This window comes from Cydia amplana, chromosome 21, assembly GCF_948474715.1.
Source record: "Cydia amplana chromosome 21, ilCydAmpl1.1, whole genome shotgun sequence".
NCBI lineage: Eukaryota > Metazoa > Arthropoda > Insecta > Lepidoptera > Tortricidae > Cydia > Cydia amplana.
In genome coordinates this window covers 8,074,122-8,099,649 of record NC_086089.1, presented here as the reverse complement: position 1 = coordinate 8,099,649, position 25,528 = coordinate 8,074,122, and the positions used below count along the sequence as shown (strand labels likewise).

Genomic DNA, 25,528 nt, shown 5'->3' with positions numbered 1-25,528 from the left:
GTTCCAAATTGATCTCTACGTAACTTAACCTAGAGAGGGATAGACAGGGACCAGCCTGTTACAACTACAACATAGATGGCGCTAGTAAACTTACAAGCGCCCCTGGCGGTGAGTAGCGAAACTATTGCGATTTTGGTTTTTGTATTACGCTGCGAAAGCTAGAAAGGTTTAACTCAGCATTTTTTTCTCTCCATGCTATGTAGATCAGGGAGCTATAGTTCTGTTTGCACCTAAATGTTCCCAATTCTGCAGGGATTAGTCCCAAACATGCCACCAGAGGCGCTAGTGTCGACATTATCGCCTTTAGTCCAACTACAAGGTAACTACGACAGTAAAATGCGGGCTGTACATTGCTGGAAAGAACACTTATCGCGTCTCGCTTCCATTGTACAGTTTTAGTTATCTGCAACAAACAGCGAAACATTTTAAACGAAAATCAAACAACAGTTTGACGGTACGAACATTTAGATGGCGCTACTATATACCTACAAAGGATTTGATTAGCAGCGCCATCTATTCTTTCCAAGCAATAACTAAATCACATTTTATACAAGTTAGACACGTTAACAAAACGCTTAAAAGGACCTTGCTTTGCTCTGTTAAAATTAGTTTTGTGGTTAAATGTTACAAGTCCTTCCAACGAAGTGGCACAAAATCTGAAACCATTATGTCCCTTAAATAACACAATATAAAAATAGAAGAATTAGGTACATAGTAATTAGAGAATACATTTAATATGGCAGCAAAAGTTACATCCACAATCACAAATACATCAAGACAGTTAACTCGAGATGCAACTTTTTTTAGTAACATATTAAAAACTAGGTTAGAGTAGATTGCTTTGGTCGAATAAAGCTCAATGCTTTAGACTTTAGACTAAGTAATGCGAGTAGATACGTTTAGAAACAAATTATTCAGTTTTGCGGACAGGCATAAACACTTATTTTTTTAAATTTAGATATAGAATCTATGGAAGGGACACGGAATAAATTGAGATATTGTCTACGGTTCCTGACTTTTATATGGTATCTCTATGGTCACTGAATATCTGGCTTTGCACTGTAACCATAGAGATTCCGTTGCTGAATTTTTGATTAGTTAAAGATGTGTTTTGTGCGCCATAGGTTCCTCCCACATTAATTAATTGTGCTTAATCTCTGGTTACTTAATATTGAATAAATTCAAAATGTTATGGATATTGTGTATGGTCTATGGTTTTAAGCAGCTTCTTAAAATATGGAATACGGCAGATTACATATATGTCCTTGCAAAACTGATAATTTGTTTCTAGAATGACAACCAAAAACGAGTTAATTTTGTGCATAAGGTATCTATTGTGCACGTTACATTAACATAACTTAGCCTAAGGCGATTTCACATTGGATGCGGATCCGCACGGCACTCCGGTGTGCGAGAGGTACCTCGCTATATCGCCGTCTCCCTCATACACCGGAGCGCCGTGAGAATTACATCAGTGTGATAACCGCGTAACTAACTAGAGTGGCAGTTACAGTTTGTAGTAGAGTAAAAATTGGCGTATCCCCTGTTTAGGGGGTGAGAGGGCAAACCCAGTGAGGAAACAGACTGTTTGGGATCTTATTTCTATAAGCTTATTTGCCAAGAAGCGGCTATTCTATACAATTCAGGTTTTCTAAATTACTTTTTTAAAGAATTTAGCTGCATTTACAGTTTTATGTATTATTGCCAATTTTCAGGCTAGTTTCGAAATCCCTTCCTTTTTATCATAGGTAGGTATAATTTTTTTTTACAAGACTGCCCGAAAGAGGAGTGTATTGTTTTCTCTCTGACTCAATAAAGTTTAACTCAATAATATCTATTAACTAACTAAAAGACTGGAATCTTGACAAAAAAAAACTAAATACAATTGAATTAAAAGAATGAAAACAGTCTGTACCTTGTAGAAATTTTCGTACGTATATTTCTCTTGGTAAGAAAATTCCTTAACGCTGTCATTTCCTCACTGGTCCTGCCGATGGCATTACATTACTATTGTGTTCTCTAAATAAGTATCTTTTATAATATATCTGTTCTATTTATTTAGAATATGCAACGCCAAGGGGGTCTCTTTGAGACTGCCATAGCATACTGCTTTGTGAGGTAAAACCGTATTGTATTAAAAAACAATTTTATTGCCTTCAAAACAGTATAGAAAAGCGACAGTCATGATCGACCCCCACAATGTAAAAAGAAAAATGGTTACCTTAACATATAGTATATTTAGGGCGATGTACCAGCATCGGTTAGCTTTACATTTAACGGTTATAGATATTCCACGATTTGATAGTCCGTGGAAACAAATTATACTAAGGATAAGTACTGTAGGTACATTTTAAATATATTTTAATTGTGAAGACGAATGATGGAGAATTTCGATGATAGATAGCTTTATCCATTGATCAAGTATTATACTTTTTTATTAGGTATACGTCAGGGGCTACAAAAGCTCTTGACACACTGGCCATTCACTTAACACTTGTATACTTTCTACCAACACATATCACATTGATATGGTATGATTACCATCAAAAGAACTTTACTATTAAATGTTCAGATAAAAAATATGCTAGTAGTATTTGAAATGTAGTTATTTAAGTAATTGTCAATTTTAAATTGGTCCATTGTGCGAAATATAAGTTTTAATTGGATCTACGACTTGTTCCTATGATGGTTGTGCTCCTAACAAGTATGCAAGTGTAAGTGAGTAAGTATGCAAGTGTAAGTAAGTGAGTATGCAAGTGTGAAGCGTCTATTGTTCAGACTTAGGTAGATGTATTTCATAAGTTCAGGCGACCATCTTCAACTCGCTTTAGTTTCAGCAAATTTGTTTACGCTGTTGTAGAGTATATACGTAGCTTAGCATTAGACGTTAGGTTTCAGCCCCAATATATATCTAACACCGAAATTTTTCATTTTCTTTGGTGTAAGCTTAAACATAAGAGTTTAATACATCCGAATCGTCCGAAAACATTTTACAAATATGTAGATTAATATCTTTTGACTTCCAATCCACTTACTTGAAGGTGATAATGAATAAATATATAATTATCTACATTAGAACATAACAATAGATAAAGTGATATTTAAAAAAAGGTCATATTTCCGATATTTTGAGTACGAGTACCTTTTTTTACACCAAATAAGCTTAAAATTTTGGTGGGTTGTAGCAAAACTTTACTACAATCATAAATAATCGGAAATAAAGACGTATGTACATAACAACAAAAATAACACAATATAAGTAGTAATACTGCATTGTTCTGCCGCCAGAGGCAGCACTAGCACAAACCGTAAACCATAGAGAAACTATACTATGCCTTAAACAGTTTTTTGACACGTTTTCACAGATTATTTGTAACGAATAAATATGACGTTGAAGCATCAAGGCGGTTTGGGTTTGTGCTAGTGGCGTCCCCTACGCGGAGTTTTACGTAATATTCCCTATTGGACTGATTGAGAGTGGACTAGACTGAAATAAGACAGTTGTTAAAATTGACTTACAACATTATTATACATACATTATATTTCTCTTTATCTTAAAGGCTTAGGATACATTTAACCAGGCGATAAAATTACCAAATTAGATAAACTAGTGTGGTCAAAATGGGTCTCTATTGTTTCCCAAAAAGTTTTAAGTCATAATGTATTGTTTGCCCGCATTTTCGTTAGTGATAATTCATTTGGTTCAAAAACGCGTCATTTTTCAGGATTTCCATAAAACAAACCTAAACTAACCTATCTACTTATAGGATAACCTTACGAAAATCCTGAAAAGTTAATGGTTTAAATTTGATGACTAATGATAATACGACAAACAATACATTATGACTTAAAACTTTATGGGAAACAAAGAGACCCGGTCAAAATTATGATTGCAAATGCCAATATTGCAATGTTGTATTTTTATATAGTTTCGCAGTTTAAATGTATCAATGCTACCTACTTGAGAGGTCCTAAGCTCGTCCAAAGAAGGACTGTCGAGAAAATTCAGTGACACCAATATATAAGTTACACGAATATACGTACTTACGTACGTACTTGTACACCCACTTGTATGTCACCGTAAAATTGTAAACACGCGTCAGTTTATAATCTAAGGAGATTATAAACTAACCTAACCTACGTTAGATTGTAAACTTACGGTGTCATTAATACACTGGTAGCATTGATAGTGATATTTGATAGGCGTCAAAATAACTTAGACAATAATTGTACGGTGATTAATTAAAATATTGTGGTATGATGCGTCCAGATTATAGGTAGTCGCTAATGTAACTTATATTTGTGGTATCACTGTAAGCCCGTATTGGGCAATCACTTAACCTAAATTCACCACAAAATTACACCTAAACATCAACATTAATAATAGAGAATTCACTAAAATACAATTATTTTTATGTAATTAATAAGCGTAATAGATCAAAACATTTAAGTTTTTTTTTTATTTCCATACGATTCCGAGTTTAACATACTGGCAACATTACACCGCGCAGATGTTTCGTGCCATAGACAAAACATCCATCTCGCTCTCGCACATAATAGTTTAGGTACCTTGGTACTCAGTGTGAAAGAGATGGGCGTATACGGTTATGGGTCACTATATACGCGACGGAATTCCGGACTGAAATCTGTTAGTTCTGTCAGGATTATAAATGTCAGTTCTTCGAATTCAGTACTGTCTAATAGAATTTTGTAACCATAGACAATATCCGGAATGGCGTCTCGTCCATGGTGAGTCATAAGTCATAAACGTGTCCTAATCATATACAGTTCATTCGTTAAAATATTATTTGAGCCAAATTCGGCATGTCTTAATTATTAGTTTGTTTTAAATATAAGTAAGCAAACTCATCAATTCTTAGGCTTAAATAAAGAAACAATCTATGTACAGCCGCCAACAGATATATCGGAGCGGCCAGGGTGCTCAAAAATATCAGAACAAGCACTCTTTCTAACGCCTTGACAATAGAGGCGTGTTCAGATATTTGTGAGCACCTTGGCCGCTCAGACATATCTGATGGCGACTGTAATATAGGTAACATTACATAAAATATTGGTTCTTTATTTACCCTTTTTTGGTCAGTATCTATACTTTCACACGAAATTATTACGTCATACTTTAAGATTAAGGTTCTTTACTAGGGTAACATTCAAATATGTCAGAAAGTACTTTGATGTTACAGTCAGCAGCAGAAGTTGCTAAGCGGGAGAGGTGTTCAAAATGATCTTGTCGCGACTTTATTGTTAAGAGAATATGAGCCCGTCAAGGTAATTTTGAACACCTCGCCCGCTTAGCAACTTCTGATGCTGACTGTACAACTCAGCCTACACCGTGCCATGCTTTTTTTATTTGTTGGTAACTTTAAATATGTATTTGTTTTTGCATGTACTTTAGACATTTCGATTTCGATGGGAACCTTTTTCTAGACAATGTTATAGGTTCCTTTTTGTAACAATTGCGCGCCGAAACATTTATCAAGGTTTATTTTAAAGTAGCTTCCTATATGTGCTTATAATATTCACATTTAAATATTAGCTACTGTTTCATTATAAAAAACAAAGATGGCCGAATTGATAGGATTTAGAATCGCATTATGCAGGTAGAGCCAGGTCCTGCAATGGCTGAATACGACACGGATACGGATACGGATACGGACACGGCCATATCAGCAGCTCTCCGCGCCGCGGACGTCGAACGTCCGACCCTCGAGCGCCGGATCGCCGTACGGCCGGTCGTCGTACTCTGCCTCGCGGCCCTGCAAGTACAAATTCTCATAGTAATCCAGTAAAGAAAACTAAATTTGCTACAATACGACACTTGAATTATCTGTCTGCAAAAAATCAGAACTACCGGATTTGACGCAACCGCTAAATGTATAAATTTACTGTAACATAGTGGTCATAGTGACAGTCATACACATCTAATGTTTGACAGCCCACGAATGCGTGCAATCATCCGCAAAATTTACAAATGAATAATGTTTAAAATATAGGTGTTGAACACAAAGCACATGGCTTCAAATTAAGATTCAGATTCTCTATGGTTATTGCGCTGAAGCGCTGGTGGCCTAGCGTGCGACTTTCAATCCGGAGTTCGTGGGTTCACATCCCGGCTCGTACAAATGAGTTTTTCGGAACTTATACGACGTACGTACGTACGAAGCATCATTTGATATTTACCAGTCGCTTTTCGGTGAAGGAAAACATCGTGAGAAAACCGGACTAATCCAATCCCAATAAGGTCTAGTTCCCCTCTGCGTTGGAAGGTCAGATGGCAGTCGCTTTCGTAAAAACTAGAGCCTACGTCAATTCTTGGGATTAGTTGTCAAGCGGACCCCAGTCTCCCATCAGCCGTGGCAAAACGCCGGGATAACGCGAGGAAGAAGAGAAGAATCTCTATGGTTATTTACATTTTCAGGTACTGTAAGACGCGCTTCAAACGGTCATAACTTATTTTTAATGACATAACTGTTTACCTGATTGACTGAATCCACGGGAGGCCCGCAGAGCTTGACACAGAGGATCTCCTTGTAGTTTTCTAGCGCCAGCGCCAGTACGGAGCCTCCTAATAGCACCTCGCAGGAGGTGATACGTTCGGGCGGTGTGTACACTGCTATTAGCTTTCCTGTGAGGTTTAAAAGGCTGGTTAGAACTGCATTACGAGTAAGTAAAAAACCGGCCAAGTGCGAGTCGGACTCGCGCACGGAGGGTTCCGCACCATCAACAAAAAACAAGCAAAAAAAAAACGGTCACCCATCCAAGTACTGACGCCGCCCGACGTTGCTTAACTTCGGTCAAAAATCACGTTTGTTGTATGGGAGCCCCACTTAAATCTTTATTTTATTCTGTTTTTAGTATTTGTTGTTATAGCGGCAACAGAAATACATCATCTGTGAAAATTTCAACTGTCTAGCTATCACGGTTCGTGAGATACAGCCTGGTGACAGACGGACGGACGGACGGACGGACGGACGGACAGCGGAGTCTTAGTAATAGGGTCCCGTTTTTACCCTTTGGGTACGGAACCCTAAAAAAAACCGGCCAAGTGCGATTCGGACTCGCGTTGCGTAAATTAAGTCCGATTCACGCTTGACTGATCATTTCTAATAGGTTTTCTTGTCATCTATAGGTAAAGAACTATTTAGTGTATTTTTTTCAAAATGGTAGACCCAATAGTTTCGGAGATAAAGGGGGGAAAACACAGACGCGCGAGTGATCCTAATAATCCTATAAGGGTTCCGGTTTTTCCTTTTGAGGTACCTACGGAACCTTAAAAGGGTTACCGAAATGCAGAAAACATCTGCTATTTTAATTTGGCTTTCTTAAATTTGAATAATGGAGTTATACCCTTACCCTTATAGCCTTACCGTGACCCAGCTCCAATAGGCAGCCCTGATAACATTCTACAAAATGTAACATTTGCCTACTAATTACCTGTATGCAAGTCCCAGAGACGCACAGACAGGTCGCGGCACGCGTCGTCCGCCGACAGCAGCACGCCGCCGGCCCGGGCCAGCCGGAGACGGGCCGGAGCCGCGCCGTGTCCGCGTAGCGTCAGGCGGCAGTTCCCTGCACAGATAATATAGTGTGATTCAAACGCGTTTGAGAATCAAGTTAACACAAAACGTATGGCACCAGAAACATTACTTAGCTATCCAGGTGTCCAATTGGGTACTTTCCTGTATTAAAAATAAATTATTTCACACCGTGCACGAAATAAAGCACCGGATAATTATTAGAAAAACAAAGATAGCAGTTCTTTTTAAATACTATTTATATTTAATAAATTGGATTGAAATATAAAAAGTAGGTAAGTTGACCGTGACGTCACTACACACGTTTTCATATAAATTCCATACCTATTAGAAACTCGTTTTGCCAGTTCTAAAAAAGAAGCTGATTTGACTAGTAGGAAAGTAGCCAATTTTGCGATTACAATATTTTTCACTTAGGTATATTTCTTTATGTGTAGATTAAAAGATCGCCTTATCTGACTAGCGCATATATGTGCTGCGTTTATACTACCTAGAGTTTCTCGTTATCACACCAGAAACATCGAAATTCGAAGACTGTTAACTTTACATCCATCACTCGCTATATTGGTGTGACATAGACCATAGCCAAGCGTTTCGAATAGCTCTGACATGTTCGCGGTTGTCTTGTCCCGGTTGAAATTGACCCCGAACTAAACCCACAAGTTACCAGATCCAGATCCCACACCAGGATTAGGATCCTGGTGTGGGATCTGGATCTGTATCAGCCAACCCCGACACCACGCAGCCGTCAGCCAGAGCTACCGTGTCACAATGCTACCACTTGAAGAGTCTGAAGATCCTACCTGTGACTAGATCCCACACCAGTATCCTAGTATCAGCCAACCCCGACACCACGCAGCCGTCAGCCGAGCTGATAGCCAGAGCTACCGTGTCACATCCAGGCTTCCACTTCTTGAAGAGTGTGCCTGACTGGAGGTCGTACACCACGATGAAGTTGGGGCTCGGCTCGTCTAGTTCACGGGAGACCACGCACACGTATGAACCTGGAATTTCAGTTCAAATTAGGTAACGAAATTAACGAGAGGTGATAAAGAGGTGAGGGGGGGAAAGAGGTGACTAGCGAGAGGAACTCCTCTTGCTTGCTTGCGTAAAAATACGTAAGTCTGAAACCGCCCATAGTCCATAGTGATACCAGAGGTGGCAAAAGGTATGGAACTTACCCTCATACGTGATAGCTGCCTTCGAGGTGACGAAGTCATGGTGCGGTATACGTAAGTCGTAGAGGAGTTTCCGTGACGTCAGTGACCATACTAGGAGTGGGAACGGCTTTTGCGTCTCGTCTCCGCATACCAGCATCCTGTGTGACAGAGTGTGATAGACGATCAGATCTTCTGTCGCTCATTTCACGCTTATGTGCAGGGACTTGGTTTTAGCAGACCAAGTCTGCAGTGGGCTGTTCTATTAACCCACGTAAAACGAGAAGTCTCTTTCTAACAGACGTGGTGGTTAACAAGGAAATTCGTATATCATGGTCACATGGTTTAAACGCCTCCCACATACAGGTGGTACGGACATAATTTATCTACACTCAGTTTGACGAGGCTTTAAAAAAATCCTAGTCATTTGAGTCGTTTTCTGAAATAACTACGTAATATTTGTAAGATTCGATGTAAACTTATAGAAAAAAAAAGTCGTGTCGAGTTTGAATCATAAGGACTCGATCCTATTAATAAAGACTTCATTTTTTGTAGGTACTTGTTGTACAGTATATGCTGCAGAGATAACTGCCCCGCAAACAAGTTTCTATGCAGGGGGGTCAGTTATCTCTGCAGCTTACTGCACATCCACTAATATTTGTAGCCATACCTTCCATCGCCGGAAACAAGCAGCGAATTCAGGAACCTGTCCTCGCCGGCTTTGAAAGTGGTGACGCAGTCCCCAGTCTCGATATTCATCAGGTTCACGTACATCCTGTTGCGTGATAGGGCGACCAGGTGCTTGGAGTCGTGGAGGCCGTAGTAAGGCATCTTCTGGTTCATCACGCCTTTTAGGGATACCACGAATTTACCCTGAGAAAACAAAAAAAATCAGTCTGGACGACCTCCCAAAATTTTGGCCGAGAAAGCTCATGCCACCTGAGGTTCCAATCCCTGTTTGCTTTCTGCGACCGCTTGGTCGCATCGCGGTAAGTATTTTTTATACTTAGCAATAAATTATATTTTTGACATTGATATTTTTGACCCTCACATCGCTAGGTTTAGGAAGTGCTTGGCTGGCGTCCTCTTCTCCTCTTCTCCCACTAAACTGATGACATCTGCCTTAATCCTCTAAGTTTGTTTCATTTGTGATGTTTAATAGTCTTTATATGTAAAGTTCGTTACTCGTTATATTGTAATGTTTAGATAGTTTTTTCTTCTCTGATATTTTTCACTGTAGCTATAATATGGTGTTAATTAGTTTGTAATATTTCCGCTAAATTGTAAAACATTCTGTGTACACTTGTTTTGGATCTCGTGCTAGATTTAAGCCATAATGTGCAATTGTATTACCCATGATATTGTATGATGTCTGTTTAGTGTACCTAATAAAGTAAAAAAAAAAAAATTAAAAAAGTAACTTTTATTATATTAGAGCAGCGGTCGGCAACAAGCGGCCCGCGGGCTGCTAAAAGGTTGCCGACCGCTGCATTAGAGTATTTTAGTACCTGAACTTGTATATAAATAGAATAGCAGACAAACTAGCAAATGGTAGGATAGGTAAATAAGTTAAATAAGCACTAGGTAAGAAACACGAATTGTCAACTATTTAGGTACCAGAAAAGTTATAACACCACCACTTAACCCACATTGTTCCAGGTGTTATAACACCGATTTTTTTTTTCGTTTTTTGTAGATCGAAAAATAATCATTTAGTAGGTTAATATATTATTAATATACCTTATTCATACTAACCTGATTGAGGTCATACACCTTCAGTTCTCGTTTACACAGCACCACACAACGGTACTCGTCGATGGGTACCAAGTTGATAGGCTGGGTGACTCCGGTGATCTTTCTTACTAATTTGCATCTGCAAAGAAGTACTCGTATTACGTTAGATATGTGTTGGCATTAGTACATGGTCAATAAAAAAGCGCTGGTGGCCTAGCGGTAAAAGCGTGCGACTTGCAATCCGGAGGTTCGAATCCCGGCTCGTACCAATGAGTTATTCGGCACTTATGTATGAAATATCATTTGATATTTACCAGTCGCTTTTCGGTAAAGGAAAACATCGTGAGGAAACCGGACTAATCCTAATACGGGCCTAGTTTACCCTCTGGGTTGGAAGGTCAGATGGCAGTCGCTTTCGCAAAAACTAGTGTCCACGCCAATTACTGAGATTAGTTGCCAAGCGGACCCCAGGCTCCCATGAGCCGTGGCAAAATGCCGGGACAACGCGAGGAAGATGATCAGGGGCCTTATTCGACATGCCACTTTTGACGTCGCATGTTGAAGTTCATTTGAATCTGAACAATCATGGGTTGTCGAATAGGTAAAGTGTGTCACCTGTCAGTGAATCTCATGTAAACAAATCATTTCATCGCTAGACTTGGTTGTCTATTGGTATGGCCGCCATGTTTGGATTTATGACATTTAAAAGGGGATTCTATGGCATAGAGTAAACTGCATTTCTATTTTCTATAGTTTTTTGATTCCCCTACTCGACGCAAGATGGAGTTAACAGTCAAATTTTGATCATGGCGTTATAAAAATAAACCGCAAGAACATGACATGCAGTTGCGTTGGTGTAGATCTATCATGAAAACGAATATATGACAATTGTCCAGAATTAAAAAAAACTTGACAATAAACATACAGCAATACATATACCACTAAATGTCAAAAAGAAAACAGATTTAGTATAATTACTAGGTAACAAATTATATATAAAGTTTAAATTTTAAACCAATCGTCGTGGGTCCTAACCCCGGCTCTTAGCAATGAACTTCTTGTAACTTGTGTGAAAAATATCATTTGATATTACACCAATTACTTTATGGTGAAGTAAAATATCATGAGTCATGAGGAAGACGGAGTAGCCAGTAGCCACAATAAGCTATATTTTTGTCCTCTGGGTTAGATGGCAGTGAAATAGGGAGAGATAGTGAAGAATGCGGCAAAATAAGCATTTATTGTGTTGTTCGTAGTTAGTAGACTAGTTTTTTTTTCTAAAAATGAAAATTGACGCAACAGCAAGCTCATAGCCCCCTATGAGCCAGTCTGTTAGGTGCAGGCTTAAGGGCTAATCCCGGGGGAAGCGGAGCGTCGGCGACTAGCTGGTGCATCTGCTTATTAACCTCTTCTCACTTTTACCTCAGGTCCTTTGATTAATAAATTAAGGTAAAATTCGTAAGAACTAGTGCCTGTGTCATATTCTAAATTGGACGCTATGCCTAATTAGTTGTTATAAATTAAATACAATAATTATTTATTTAATTAAATTTATAACAACGCAACGTGGGGTTATTCATGATGAATTTTAATGGCTTATATAAGACAGCGGTCGTATATTGCCTCAGAAATTTGGATTTTGTCAGTTTGAATGAACAGCAAACTGGAGACATTGAGATTAATTTTAAACTTATTATTTTAGGTGTTCGTAAGAAATAAGGTATTGACAGACATTGACGGAAAATCGCGAAAACCCGGCCAGGTGCGTCGGACCACGCAAAACGGAGGAGGATTCCATACTTACTTCTTCTACCATGTATCCGTATGCCAAAATAGCAACAAAAAAGCCGAACAAAAATACCGTTTCTTCGCAGCACTAGATTTCAGTCCTTTTTTTAGAAAAGTAATATGTTTAGGTACATAATATATATATATATATGTAAGTAATTTTGTTATGTGAAACTTATATGTTGTGTTACGAGACTTACGAGTAGGTAACTTTAAACTTTAACAGCCTAACAGATCCCAATAAGGCCTAGTTTACCCTCTGGGTTGGAAGGTCAGATGGCAGTTGCTTTCGGAAAAACTAGTGCCTACGCCAATCCTTGGGATTAATTGTCAAGCGAACAATAGGTTCTCATGATCCGTGGCAAAATCGAGATAACGCGAGGAAGAATAACTTTGTCACAAGAATATTTGGCCAAATATAAATCCTTACTCTCGTGTATTTGACCTACCTACTCGTATTGAGTCGTATTTTGCCACCTAGTAGCCTCGAATTGGTTGTTATATGTGGCTTTCCATAAATTAAGGGTCCTTATGCTTCAATAAGGACGTTTTCATGGGGTCCCGTTGTTTCCCATAAAGTTTTAAGTCATAATGTATTGTTTGTCATATTATCATTACTCATAAAACTGAAACCGTTAACATTTCAAGATTTTAGTTAGGTTATCCTATAGATAGGTTAGGTTAGGTTAGATTTGTTTTATGGCAATCCTGAAAAGTGACGCGTTTCTGAACCAAATTAATTATGACTAACGAAAATTCGAGCAAACAATACATTATGGCTTAAAACTATTTGGGAAACAATAGAGACCCCGTTTTCATCTGAAGTTGCAATAGAAATTGAAAAAGCCACATTTTTCAAGCTTTTACTTAGTTTCATCTGTCCCGTTGGTTGTCTGTCTGTTCCAATGTGGTTCCAATCAAATCATGCAAATTAAATCCCAGCAAAAACATAAATGTGAAATGAGAGCCAAGTTCAATATTGAGAATACGTGTCGTTGTTGACTCGCCGACAAAAGAATTGAGATCTATATGGGTGCCAAGTTCTGTGCTGTGTAGAAAATCCTGAAATTATAAAGGATTTGTCTTGGCTAGTTTTTAACAATAAACCAAGTTTTTGAAAAACTAACAGAAAAATATATATTACCTATATGCCTATACGTAAAAACTAGCCAAGACAAATCCTTTATAATTTCAGGATTTTCTACACAGCACAGAACTTGGCACCCATATAGATCTCAATTCTTTTGTCGGCGAGTTAACAACGACACATATTCTCAATATTGAACTTGGCTCTCATTTCACATTTATGTTTTTGTTGGGATATCATTACTTTTTGTACAGAAATTACTATAGTATTCATCATGAAAGCAGTTTGCCTAAGCTGAAAAGGAGACCCTCGCTAACGCGCGGTTAATTGTCAAAAAGTTTCAGTTTCACATTTTTTCTTTTGTATACGCCTTATAGTCTACTTTCATTCCAAATATCAAGTTTCTAAGTAATCTAGAAGTGGGTTAGGTTTTTGGTCTATAAGTATTTTTTTTCCATCGATATATCAATAATTTCCAGTTTTCAGATTTTTCCCTCTATATGCACCTAATAGTCTACCTTGATGCCAAATATCAAGTTTCTAAGTCATCTAGAAGTGGGTTAGGTTTTTGGTCTATAAGTATTAATTATTTTTTTTCCATCGAAATATCAATAATTTCCAGTTTTCACATTTTTCCTTCTATATGCACCTAATAGTCTACTTTGATGCCAAATATCAAGTTTCTAAGTGATCTAGAAGTGGGTTAGGTTTTTGGTCTATAAGTATTAATTATTGTTTTTTCCATCAAAATATCAATAATTTCCAATTTTCACATTTTTCCTTCTATATACACCTAATAGTCTACCTTGATGCCAAATTTCAAGTTTCTAGGTCACCTGGAAGTGGGTTAGGTTTTTGATCTATATGTCAGTCAGTCACAAAAATGCCGGTTTTTAAAGGTTAATTTATCAATAACTGTTTGAGCTATGTTTATGAAATAGTGTATTTTGAACAAGCTAAGGGACTTGAATACATGTGCCAAATTTCATGTGTGTAGGTTAAGTAGGTTTCAAGTTGTGAAGGGGTCAAAAGTAGCTCGAAATGGTTCGTGTAATATTACACACGGTTGCTGCGTCGCCAGTTCCTTTTTCTTTGAACTTGGCTGGACACGCTACCGCGTGTCTAGATTTGACCCACTTCTCGGGTGTTCAATGAAGCTGAAAATTTACATAAGTACATAATATGTAATATGGATGACAATACAATATTTTTATGGTTACCATCGAGCTGATCTGATGGTGATGATACAGACAGTGGTCTTTTAAGTCTTTTTAACTTTGTGATAAAACAACGCAACTTAATTATATTTGAAAATATTTAAAGAAAAATACAGTCAGAAATTAGAAATTTTGTTATCTAACCTCTCTATCACTGTTGCATATTCGAGCGATAAAGAGGCAAATAGCTGAGTTTCGATTTTCGCACTTCCCGATAGGCCCCTTTGTAAACAAACCGCCTTGATGTGTCTATGTCAAATTATTAATTGTCTGTGAAAACTTGTTAAAAAAAAGTTTAAAACAAAGGCGTAGGCAAAGAGTAGTATAATATGTATATAGCTGGTCAACTAAATCTTGTCAGTAAAAAAAGGCACGAAATTCAAATCTTTTTTTTTTTTAATCTTTATTTATTTATAGAGGGTTTTTACAAATGCCACCCTCATAGTGGCTCTCTAAAAAAAACTACAACATTCTAACTTTCACTATTTCTAATTTGTAAGATGGCCTTGACCATATTATAAAGAAGCCCAGCCTCTTCGGAGGCTGGACATGCCAGGATGCTATTGACTCTGCCGAGGTCATAGCACCTGACATTGAGCAAACGACGCTGTGCAGCACCTCGGCGACATTCCATTAAAATATGAAACACATCTTCAACTACTCCGCATAAGTTACATTTAGGCGAGTCAACTTTACGCATCATAAACGCGAAACTATTTAAAGGAATGTGGCCAGATCGCAATCTAAGAGCAACAATTAAATCTTGCCTGTTCATCCTACAGAAAGAGAACCATGGAGCACGAGGAAGTGTGGAAATTTGAAATTCAAATCTTCCATGGGACGATATCCCTTCGCGCCTACATTTTTCAAATCTGCCGCCTTTTTCTACTGACAAGATTTGCTTGAACGAGTATAGAACAGTCGGCAGTCAACGTTTGTTCCTAATAAATATAACATTGATGAATCAAGGCGGTTTGTTTAAAGAGGGCCTGCCGCGATACCAATTTCGTTATCTGCCACCATTAAATTTCGCTCGTATATGCAAGAGTGATAGAGAGGCAGATAACGAAATTTCCCCCCACCCCCCTTTGGATGGTTCTTGTTTGAGTTATAATGTCACTGTATTGAGGACTCAACCTTTCCATTTTTAAAGTGTTTTTATATCGACATGACACTGGCTACTGTAGTAAATGCCAAAAAAGAAAAAAAAAAACGCTGTCATAGTAATCGTCAATCGAAATAAACAACGTACAAATATCCAAGAAAAATTTGCAAAATAGTATATGATAAATATGTAAAACATCATTAATTATCGAATTAAGATTACATACAACTTTGTGTAAAAAAAATTGAGGCAATTATACAGCCCGATTATACGGGTTACATCTTGAAAAAGATGATTATCTTGGAAAGAAGAGTAAATATACATAGGTGAACATAATGGTGAACAAAGGTATAGTAAAATAGGTAGGGACATAATTCAGGGTTTGCTTGTCTGGTCCACGCATGCTGTACCTATCACGACCACGGCACGGCCGTCTCCTGCTAACTTTTCGCTATAATAGTAAAATCATAGGTCTAATACCTATGATTTTAATATTATAGCGAACAATATTTCATGTTCATGATCTCGAATTTAAGACTTTAGCTTAGATTTATGGCGTGCGGCCTAGCGCGCGTTGCCTCTATGAGGAGCTGTCAAAGCGCTTTATATCTGTATGCTTTTGATGATGCGGATCAGCATTCTTATCCAGCGGGGCAAGCGGCCAGCCTGAGAAGGGCACCCTACCGCACTTGGTAGGTCACTACACTCACTACCAGGATTTAGAGCTAATCATTTATTTATAAGTTTTTAATACCTTTAAACGAGCAATTCTTGTATATTTATTTATTTATTTATATGTATAATATATTTCGGGGATCTCGGGAACGGCTCTAAACGGATTTAGATGAAATTTGCTATATGGAGGTTTACGGGGGCGCAAAATCGATCTAGCTAGGTTTTATCTCTGGGAAAACGCGCATTTTTGGGTTATTATATGTTTCCAGAGCAAAACTCGGTCTCCCAGACATTAAGTTTTTAATTTAAGTGTTTTTATCATGTTTCATATTTAAACTTACAGATGTGAATCACCAGCAGAGTTTTTGGAGAGATGTGGTTTTCTTATTTCCTGTTACCAACCTGAAACACCATACCTACCTAAATATCAGAAAATAATAAAGTGAAGAAAATTAAATAAAGTTGAATGCTTAAAAACTTTATTGTTTTATTAAAATTAAACGAAAAAAAATGTGTAAACTGAAATAGATCAATTTTTTTTATTTGTAGTTGAATAACATATATGTATTTAATCTCCTTTAATTAAAAATCATCTCTGAGTAGATACATATTAAACAATAGGTACTTTTAGGTCTTGGTAGTAATGTTAGGTCTTATGACCTACTGTATTTGACTATATTACTTACCAAGACCGGAGCCTGACCTGTCAGTCACCAACTATTTTGATGCTCTTTGTAGGTAGCATCAAAATAGTTGGTGACTGACAAAGTTACCAAGTTACTAAGGTTACTACCTTACCTACCTATATAGTAGGTAGCAGTAGCGCAATATTTAGTCAAAATATTTTGACTAATTTAGATTATTTTTATGCCAAAAAAGTAATACAAGCTATTCATGTTCCACTTAGTAATAAAATACGGACTTTTCTGTTTCTGTGTCTGTGTTAAGGTACAACTTGTGGTTTATTAACGTGGTTTAGAAATAGGCAGCTTGAGTTGAGAGAGGTGATGAGTAAATTGTTTCATTTTTTTACAATTTTGAGCGTTTATAGGAGAATGTGTGGAGCAAGCATTATTTGACGTGTAGGTATGGGTTCAACAAAAAGATCGCTTGTCAATAAGGCATTCTTGCTGTTAAAATTCAATTATTAATAGCCTTTATCGACCATCAGCAATGTAGTCCCTTTTTGATTGATGGAAATTGTCACGTAAGTTCCACTACTCGCCGCCGCATCGCCTACAGCGCATTCGTTAGTCTATCGCTCACAAGATGTCATTAATTCATGTAAACTTACGTACTGAAAAAAAAAGCTTTACTCTTTGCTATAAATTACCCTTTCGCACGTCAAAAACTCCAAGATGGAGCCGAAGGTCATAGAGAAAAAAGTCTACATTTGGAATCATTACTTGTCAAAATTTGACATTAGCAATCCACAGTTAGGTGACAACCAAACCAAACCATTATAAACCTTAAAGTAATAATAAAACAAAGTTGTTTTTTGTTAAATTATTGTTTGTACCAAATGAACTTCAGCACTTGATGAACTTCAAATGAACTTCAACAGTTGAATTTCAAATGACGCGAAATTTGACAGTTGCACATGTCGAATAGGGGCCCAGTACATGGTCAATATTTATAAAAATATTCACAAGATAGTTTTTTACCTATAGATGACAGAATAGAAATGTGCAGTCAAGCGTGAGTCGGACTTAATGTGGAACCCTTGGAACGCGAGTCCGGCTCGCACTTGGCCGGTTTTTTAAAGCTACGAAGCCAATATTTGGCGTGATAACGTTTACTCACTTTATCACGCCAAATTTCGGCATTAAATTCCTTTACAAATTTCTTCTGGTTATTGAGGTAGCAGCCATGTATAGGTACGCATTACATCCCCGACAAAATAGACCTTTTTGTGTAATGCCGTATCAAATTTATTCACAGGGGAACATCCGCTCTCGAAGGATTTCAATACAAATCGTTGTAATCCGGTTGTATGCTGATGTTTCATTAATATCTATTAGAGTCTGTTCGGAAAGAGAAGAGTCGTGGAATGGAATATACATTCCACTTTAAAGATTAGGTTTCCGAGCGAACTCGTGCATTTATTTTAGATTTTAGCGAGCCGCACCAAAAATTAAGGACAATTATTGGTAAAAGTAAAAAAAAAAAGCGGCCAAGTGCGAGTCGGACTCGCCCATGAAGGGTTCCGTATTTAGGCGATTTATGACGTATAAAAAAAAACTACTTACTAGATCTCGTTCAAACCAATTTTCGGTGGAAGTTTACATGGTAATGTACATCATATATTTTTTTTTAGTTTTATCATTCTCTTATTTTAGAAGTTACAGGGGGGGGGACACACATTTTACCACTTTGGAAGTGTCTCTCGCGCAAACTATTCAGTTTAGAAAAAAATGATATTAGAAACCTCAATATCATTTTTGAAGACCTATCCATAGATACCCCACACGTATGGGTTTGATGAAAAAAAAATTTTGAGTTTCAGTTCGAAGTATGGGGAACCCCAAAAATTTATTGTTTTTTTTTTCTATTTTTGTGTGAAAATCTTAATGCGGTTCACAGAATACATCTACTTACCAAGTTTCAACAGTATAGTTCTTATAGTTTCGGAGAAAAGTGGCTGTGACATACGGACGGACAGACAGACGGACAGACAGACAGACATGACGAATCTATAAGGGTTCCGTTTTTTGCCATTTGGCTACGGAACCCTAATAACAATACTTACTGCACGACATCCCAAACGCAAATCTCCTCCCGTTCCGTCGAAACCGTCGCCACAAACTTCCCTCTCGTGTCGAACCTCACAATCAGATCGTACGTCTTACTATCAAACCCAGCCACCATCGTCAAATCTCTCTTCTCCTTCGTTTCAACGATCTTCCAGAACTCCTCATTCGCAGGAAAGAAGGTAGGTATAGGCGGTTCCCAGATTTCTTCGACCCATGAGTGGGCTATTTTGGATTTGATCTCGACGCCTTCCCGTTGGCGTTTCTCCATGGTGGTTCGGAGGAGGCCGTAGAATTGTCTGTGGTCGTAGTCTAGTGCGTAGGAATGGTGCTCGAAAACCTGAAATAATGTTTGGATTTTAGTTATTAGATCACAATGGGCCGAAGGGATTGAAGACACATTTATCGCCCAGAATTCCTGGCGAGAGTCAAGCTTCAGGCTCCATGTCTTGCCTTGCCAATCAAATTTTTACATTAATATGAGTGAATCAAACAATTTCATCAGTTCTTGACAGTAATACAATTAGTTTCTAGATTAAAAAAAAAATTACTGGTAGGTAAGATTGCTTGAAATAACTTTAGATTGCGGATAAAATCAGTTTCCCTAATAGGTAGGTCATAGGGGTAACAGTATAAAAAAATGTCATATCATATCATATAATATTTATTCATCAACAATACAAGATTGTGTTTGAAGTAAAATAAAGTTATTAGTATTAGCAGGCCTATCCTATTGATCGGACGATTGAGTGGTTTACGGCACTTACCTCTTTAAGTATCTCAATATGTTCAGGCAGGGGGTCTAAGTGCACTAAAGCGATGTCTTCCAGAAAATGCCCGCAGTCGGTAGCCGCTAGCTTGTCGTGAACCCAGCTGAGTTCCGTGAAATATGGTCTCGTGGCGAATGATTCTGGGTTGTTTTTGGATAAGTGGTAGTGTTGGAACGGTAGCTCGTCCAGTTTCCGAGTGTTGTAGCTAAAATAGATATTGAACAGATGAAATACCATTCTAAAGCGTTTAAAAAAGTTGTTAATGTAATAATTATGCAGTAAGTCTTACCATTCCTCTGAGAACTTGTTTTCTTGCGATATAAGCCGGCCTGCCATCTTCGGGTCGTTCTCCGTGAACCAGACACCCTGTAACAAAACATTGATAGTTTAGTGAGGCAAAGCAATGTTATACATAACTAAAGTCCACCCCACACTAGCGTCTCCCGAGCATCTAGTCAACTCTATCGGCCCGATTCGGATTTTGAACGAGATATCTATTAAATATCTATTAGACAACACCAAGATACGACAACGATATTTTTAAGATCTAGCCTGTCAAATTTGACATTTCCGCGATTCTGGAGATATTCCGAACGATTTCCACGATGTCTAAAACGTCTCGTTATGTATTTTAAGAGATCTCAAAACGATTTTGAAACGATCTTACTACGATACTTTAACGTAAAAGTGTCATTGGTTGCCCGAATTGAGCTTCAAAAGATATCTAGTTGAAATCTAAACTACCAGGTATCTAGTACATAACGTATCGTTCTCTTCTCTAGAACGGATCTTGTTTTCCGAATACCGCGGTAGGCTGCTACTGCGCTACGACGCCATTTTCCGTAGCACACATACACACAAACATATATACCTAAAAATCAATTTATAATGTGCTGGTAGATGGGAGTGGTTAGACACAGCACCGGACAGAGTATTAGAAAAATTGGGGGAGGCCTTTGCCCAGCAATGGGACACGGCTGGTTTCAAATAATAGTACCTAATAAAAGGTGGAATAGTGTGAGCGTACGTTATGACTAATGATCTACGCAAACCCAGAGTACTCCAGGCACGTGATAGGCAATATTGAACGAAAATCTATTACAACATTAACTGAACTATACCGTCAACTAGGGTGACTGTGAATAGGGATGGCTGGGGTGAACAGGGACAAATTTTTAAATGTGATATACCTGACCATATCTTAAAAATACCCACAAAAATTGTATAATTAAATAAAAACTTAAAAACCTGTACACTCCTTTTTTGGAGAACCCCATACTGTAGACCCTCGGGAAAACCTCGGAAGGGGGGTTAAATAAGATTCACGAAGCGGGACGGTATTATGTACATACCTCGTAATAGTCCACCAAAGTTTTCCGTACTTGGTCCTCGCAGTCCTGCAGGTAGCGGTCGCGCGCCGCGCCGGCGAGCGCGGCGTCGCGCCACCGCGCCGCGCCGCGCGCGTCCCAGCGCAGCCACGGCGACAGCAGCGCCGCCAGCTGCGGCCAGAATAGGGACGCGGGCGCCCAGGGCACTGTGGAATAGTTATAGGTATTAAGGCCCCAGTATGCAGACAGGCCAAACAAGCCATGCCTAGCATCAACGGTAAGCTCACAAGGGCACTCCTTCAACTAGGAAAAGTTCGTCTGAGTATGGTAACCAGTGTCATAACAGGTCATGGACTTTTTAACAAACATCTTTTTATAACAGGTGTCACAGACAGTCCCCTATGCCGTGGATGCATGGAGAAGGAAGAAACAGCCTCTCACGTGGTGTTGGAATGCAGCGTAGTGGCCCCATACAGGGCAAAACATCTCGGATCCCCGAGAGATCTCCCCGAAGTCCTACTCAACATCAAAGGTTTGATAGGATTCCTCGAGGAGCTGGGCTGGCAGGACTAGCCCCTATCACGCAAAATAGGCGCAGGACGTCGAGTTGCGGAAAATCGCCCGTACTACTACTACAAAGGCCCCAGTACACAGTGGGCCATCGCCGGCCACTCCAAGGGACGCAGCCATGCGGTAGAATGAGATAGCAATATCACTTGCTCCCTCTTAACGCATAAATGCGTCCCTTAGAGTGGCCGGCGATGGCCCATTGTGTACTGGGACCTTTATACTTAAGGGGCTACCTGCGGTTATCATAAATTTTTGACAAGTTTTGAATCGTACTTACCTCCTACTTTTGCACAGATAGAATTATAAATCAAGCGGCTATCAGTTCTTCAATCTTTTATCTCCATTTTTGTCGACCGGATTTTGAAAAAATGAGAGCCTATTTTATTATGATTTTTTTAAACATGGTCTGAAAAAACACTTTTTTCGCGAAGCTCTACATGAACATCTAGTTTGCTGTGAAGGATCTTAGATATACGAAATCTATATATATGGATTCGTCTTTGACGTCTCAAAAAACGTGTCGAGGATTTATATTTAAACTAATTAACACCAAAGTTATGGCCAGAAAACCAGTTTTTTGGCCAAAAACCAGTTTTTTGTCAAATATCTCGAAGACTATGAACTTTGAAGTAAACTTTGAGTATGGGATACTATAATTATGTTAAGCTACAAAAAACATTAGTAAGGCTCAGGCCTTACACTTAGTTTTCTAATGCCAGGCTTAGGCCTGGCTTGAGAGGCTGAGTGGACGCTCGGAGCAGAGCGTTCGGCTTCGGCGGGGCGTGCAGCGTGGCTGTGGGCTCACGCGTGATGTGAGCAGCGTGCACTAAGGCCGCTCCTATACGCTTGCATTTGTTTAACATGCACGCCGCACGCCCCGCCCCGCTGCACGCCCAACTCGAGCGTCCACTCAGGCCTTACACTAAGTGTAAGACTAAGGGATTCAGATCGAAGGTCATTGGCGTGGTGTAGCGTTAGGTATCTAGGGCAGAGATGAGCAATAAGGCCTAGGCTACAAAATGAACTGTGGTTTAATCGGGCTTAAATACGTGGGTCGTTGGCCTACTGTGGTGGCGGCACTTGGATCGGTGTGTAGCTGGGCGTTACTGTCCTGGCGTTCCTGGCGTAGTGGTAACCCGGCGGCTAGCGCGGGGCAGCGAGAAGAGCCCCGGCGCGGAGATTGAACGACCAAGTAGCCCGTAGGGTAGACCCCAAAGCGGGGGAAAAACAGATGCACTTTATTTTATTCGGAACTTAGTGGCACAGCAGTGGAAGAGCACTTGTTCCCTATTATATTATTAATTACGAGTTACGACATCGCGAGACAAGGCGCGGCCGTTAACGCTCGCACAAGGGACATGCGTCCAGCGCTGCAGTCAGATCTCCAATGCCCGGCTGCGGCGGACCGTTATAACATGGCGCCGGCTATCGCGTAAACAAGTAGCCCGCGGGACTGGAAAAGTCGATAATATCGACATCGATACTTATCGGTTGCCATGACTATTATTTATTTATTTTACTAAGAAATAAATTAACGCTACAGTTACCCCGCTCCCTTGGGAAGGATTTTTGCTCACCTAACTAAACGTAAAAAAAAATCCGATTAACTTAACTATATTTTAAATGTAAATTCGTTTTAAATTCAACTGGCTAAACTAAGACGAATTCGCATTATCTTGAGCGCCTTACTAGTTTAAGGTCCTTAATATGCCAAGTACCCAAATCTTTGCCGGACATATCTTGTAAGTCATAGACTAAAGGGGACCTCTTATGTATAATTCTGCATTCTATGAATTTTGGTGCCAACTTCTTACTGAAATACTGGTCTTTGTCGCTTTGGTAGTAGGTTTTTCTCCAAACTATGTCATTGACGTTGAATTCAGTAGGTAGACGTCTTAGGTTGTAGCGGGAGGTATTTTTAGCATGAGCTTGCCAAAGACGAGTTTGGACCTCATCAAATATATTTGCCATGTGACCAATATTTTCGGCATAGATACTGCGTGGTAGAAAAATGATCTCGTTGGGCAGATCGTTATCTACGTAGTGCGAGCCGCAAGTTACCAATTCTCGCGCGTATACAAGGAAAGATGGCGTGTAATTAGTTACTTCGCTTCTTGAATTATTAATAGCAAAAGTTATTTTTGGTAGATTAACGTCCCAAGTCCTATGATCGTTTTCTATGAAAGTAGAAATACACGTAATAAGGGTCCGATTATGACGCTCGACGGTATTTACTTGAGGAGTATAACGAGGGGTAAAGAAAACGTTGGGTACTTTGTACTTCTTAAAAAATGAGTCTAAGTTTTTACTTATAAACTGACTCCCGTTATCTAAGAATATCGTCTGCGGAACTCCATGAACGAGAAATACTGAGTCCTCTAGATGTTTGATTACTGCCTCCGCATTCGCTCGTCGTAGTGGAAACGCGACGCAATATTTCGTAAAACAGCACACTATTACGAGTAGAAATGTGTTCTGTTTCCTACTTGAAGGGAGAGGACCAATAAAATCAATTGATATCATTTGAAAGGGTCGCGAGCATTGTTTAGGTCTGCCCATGACCCCTAACGTAGTATGGTTCGGTAGTTTATGTGCCAGGCAAACAGAACAGCTAGAAACAATCCTAACTACATCAGAATGCATACCCGGCCAGAAATACCGCAGAGCCAAACGGTGATAAGTTTTATGGATGCCCAAGTGACCAGCAGTTGGAGTAGCATGGTTATCTATGATAATTTGCTCACGTAACTCGCGAGGAACCACTTCTTTCCACGCAAACTCCGACGTTAGTGTACACTTATTTTTAGAAAGTCTGTAAAGAACATTGTTGTTGATAGTGAAGTTAGGAAGACTGGAGGGAGACGTGCGACAAGTATTATATTTATTTATGTACCACGGATCAGCCGTACGCGAGATAGAATTGGTAGTTGTAATGGAAGCTATGGGCAGAGCGCGAGAAAGGGCGTCAGGTATAATATTATCCACGCCCCGACGGTGTTTTATGTTAAAGTTAAAGGTAGACAATCGTATGCCCCAACGAGCCAACCTACCGGTTGGGTTGTTGAGTGAAAGAAACCATTTTAAGGCAGCATGGTCCGTGTACACCGTAAACGTCTGACCGTTGTCCAAATAGCAACGCCAGTGCTCCAAAGCGACTAGGACGGCCAAGGTTTCCCTCTCGGTAATGCTATAGTTACGCTCTGCACCCGTTAAGGACTTACTCATGTATGCTATGGGGTGTTCTTGGCCGTTAATCGTTTGACACAGCATAGCACCGATGCCGTAATTACTCGCGTCAGAATGGACCGAGAACGGAAGATCGTAATGTGGGCATGCCAAGACTGGGCAAGAAGTAAGTTTGTTCTTAAGCTCCTCGAAAGCATCGTTAGCTTCTTTAGTCCAAAGAAAGGGAGGACCACCTTTTTTACCTGAGGTTAAGCTATTTAATGGACCAGCGATGGTACTGAAGTTCGGCACAAATCGACGATACCAAGAAGCGGTACCCAAAAAGCTCTTTATATCCTTCTTTGTAGTTGGTGTAGGATAATTTCGAATTGCCTCCACTTTCCCAGGATCTGTGCGTAGCCCCTCGGAGTCGACTACGTACCCGAGATATTTCAAACTTTCCCTAAAAAACTGAGTCTTCTCAAAATTAATAGTCAGGTTAGCCTGTTGAAGCTTTTCTAAAACACGTGACAATAAAGAAACATGGCTTTCAAAACTGTTACTTACGCAAATAATGTCGTCTAAGTAACAGAAGACTCTGAGCTCAAATTCCGGACCAAATAACTTAT

The 25,528-nt window shown here is 39.2% G+C and overlaps 1 protein-coding gene across 1 annotated transcript in view; it reads right to left on the bottom strand.

The window, feature by feature from the left end:
- Positions 1 to 5,666: 5,666 nt before the first annotated feature.
- LOC134658201 (uncharacterized) overlaps positions 5,667 to 25,528 on the bottom strand; it is a 73,320-nt gene continuing 53,458 nt past the window's right edge. The window contains exons 19-29 of the mRNA XM_063513809.1: positions 21,189 to 21,370; positions 20,126 to 20,202; positions 19,834 to 20,041; positions 19,066 to 19,406; positions 10,466 to 10,583; positions 9,381 to 9,583; positions 8,735 to 8,871; positions 8,357 to 8,557; positions 7,453 to 7,587; positions 6,495 to 6,643; positions 5,667 to 5,774 (exon numbers count right to left, since the gene is read on the bottom strand). Of these exons, the coding sequence (XP_063369879.1) occupies positions 5,685 to 5,774; positions 6,495 to 6,643; positions 7,453 to 7,587; positions 8,357 to 8,557; positions 8,735 to 8,871; positions 9,381 to 9,583; positions 10,466 to 10,583; positions 19,066 to 19,406; positions 19,834 to 20,041; positions 20,126 to 20,202; positions 21,189 to 21,370 (1,841 nt within the window). The 3' untranslated portion in view covers positions 5,667 to 5,684. The remainder of the gene's footprint in view (positions 5,775 to 6,494; positions 6,644 to 7,452; positions 7,588 to 8,356; positions 8,558 to 8,734; positions 8,872 to 9,380; positions 9,584 to 10,465; positions 10,584 to 19,065; positions 19,407 to 19,833; positions 20,042 to 20,125; positions 20,203 to 21,188; positions 21,371 to 25,528) is intronic.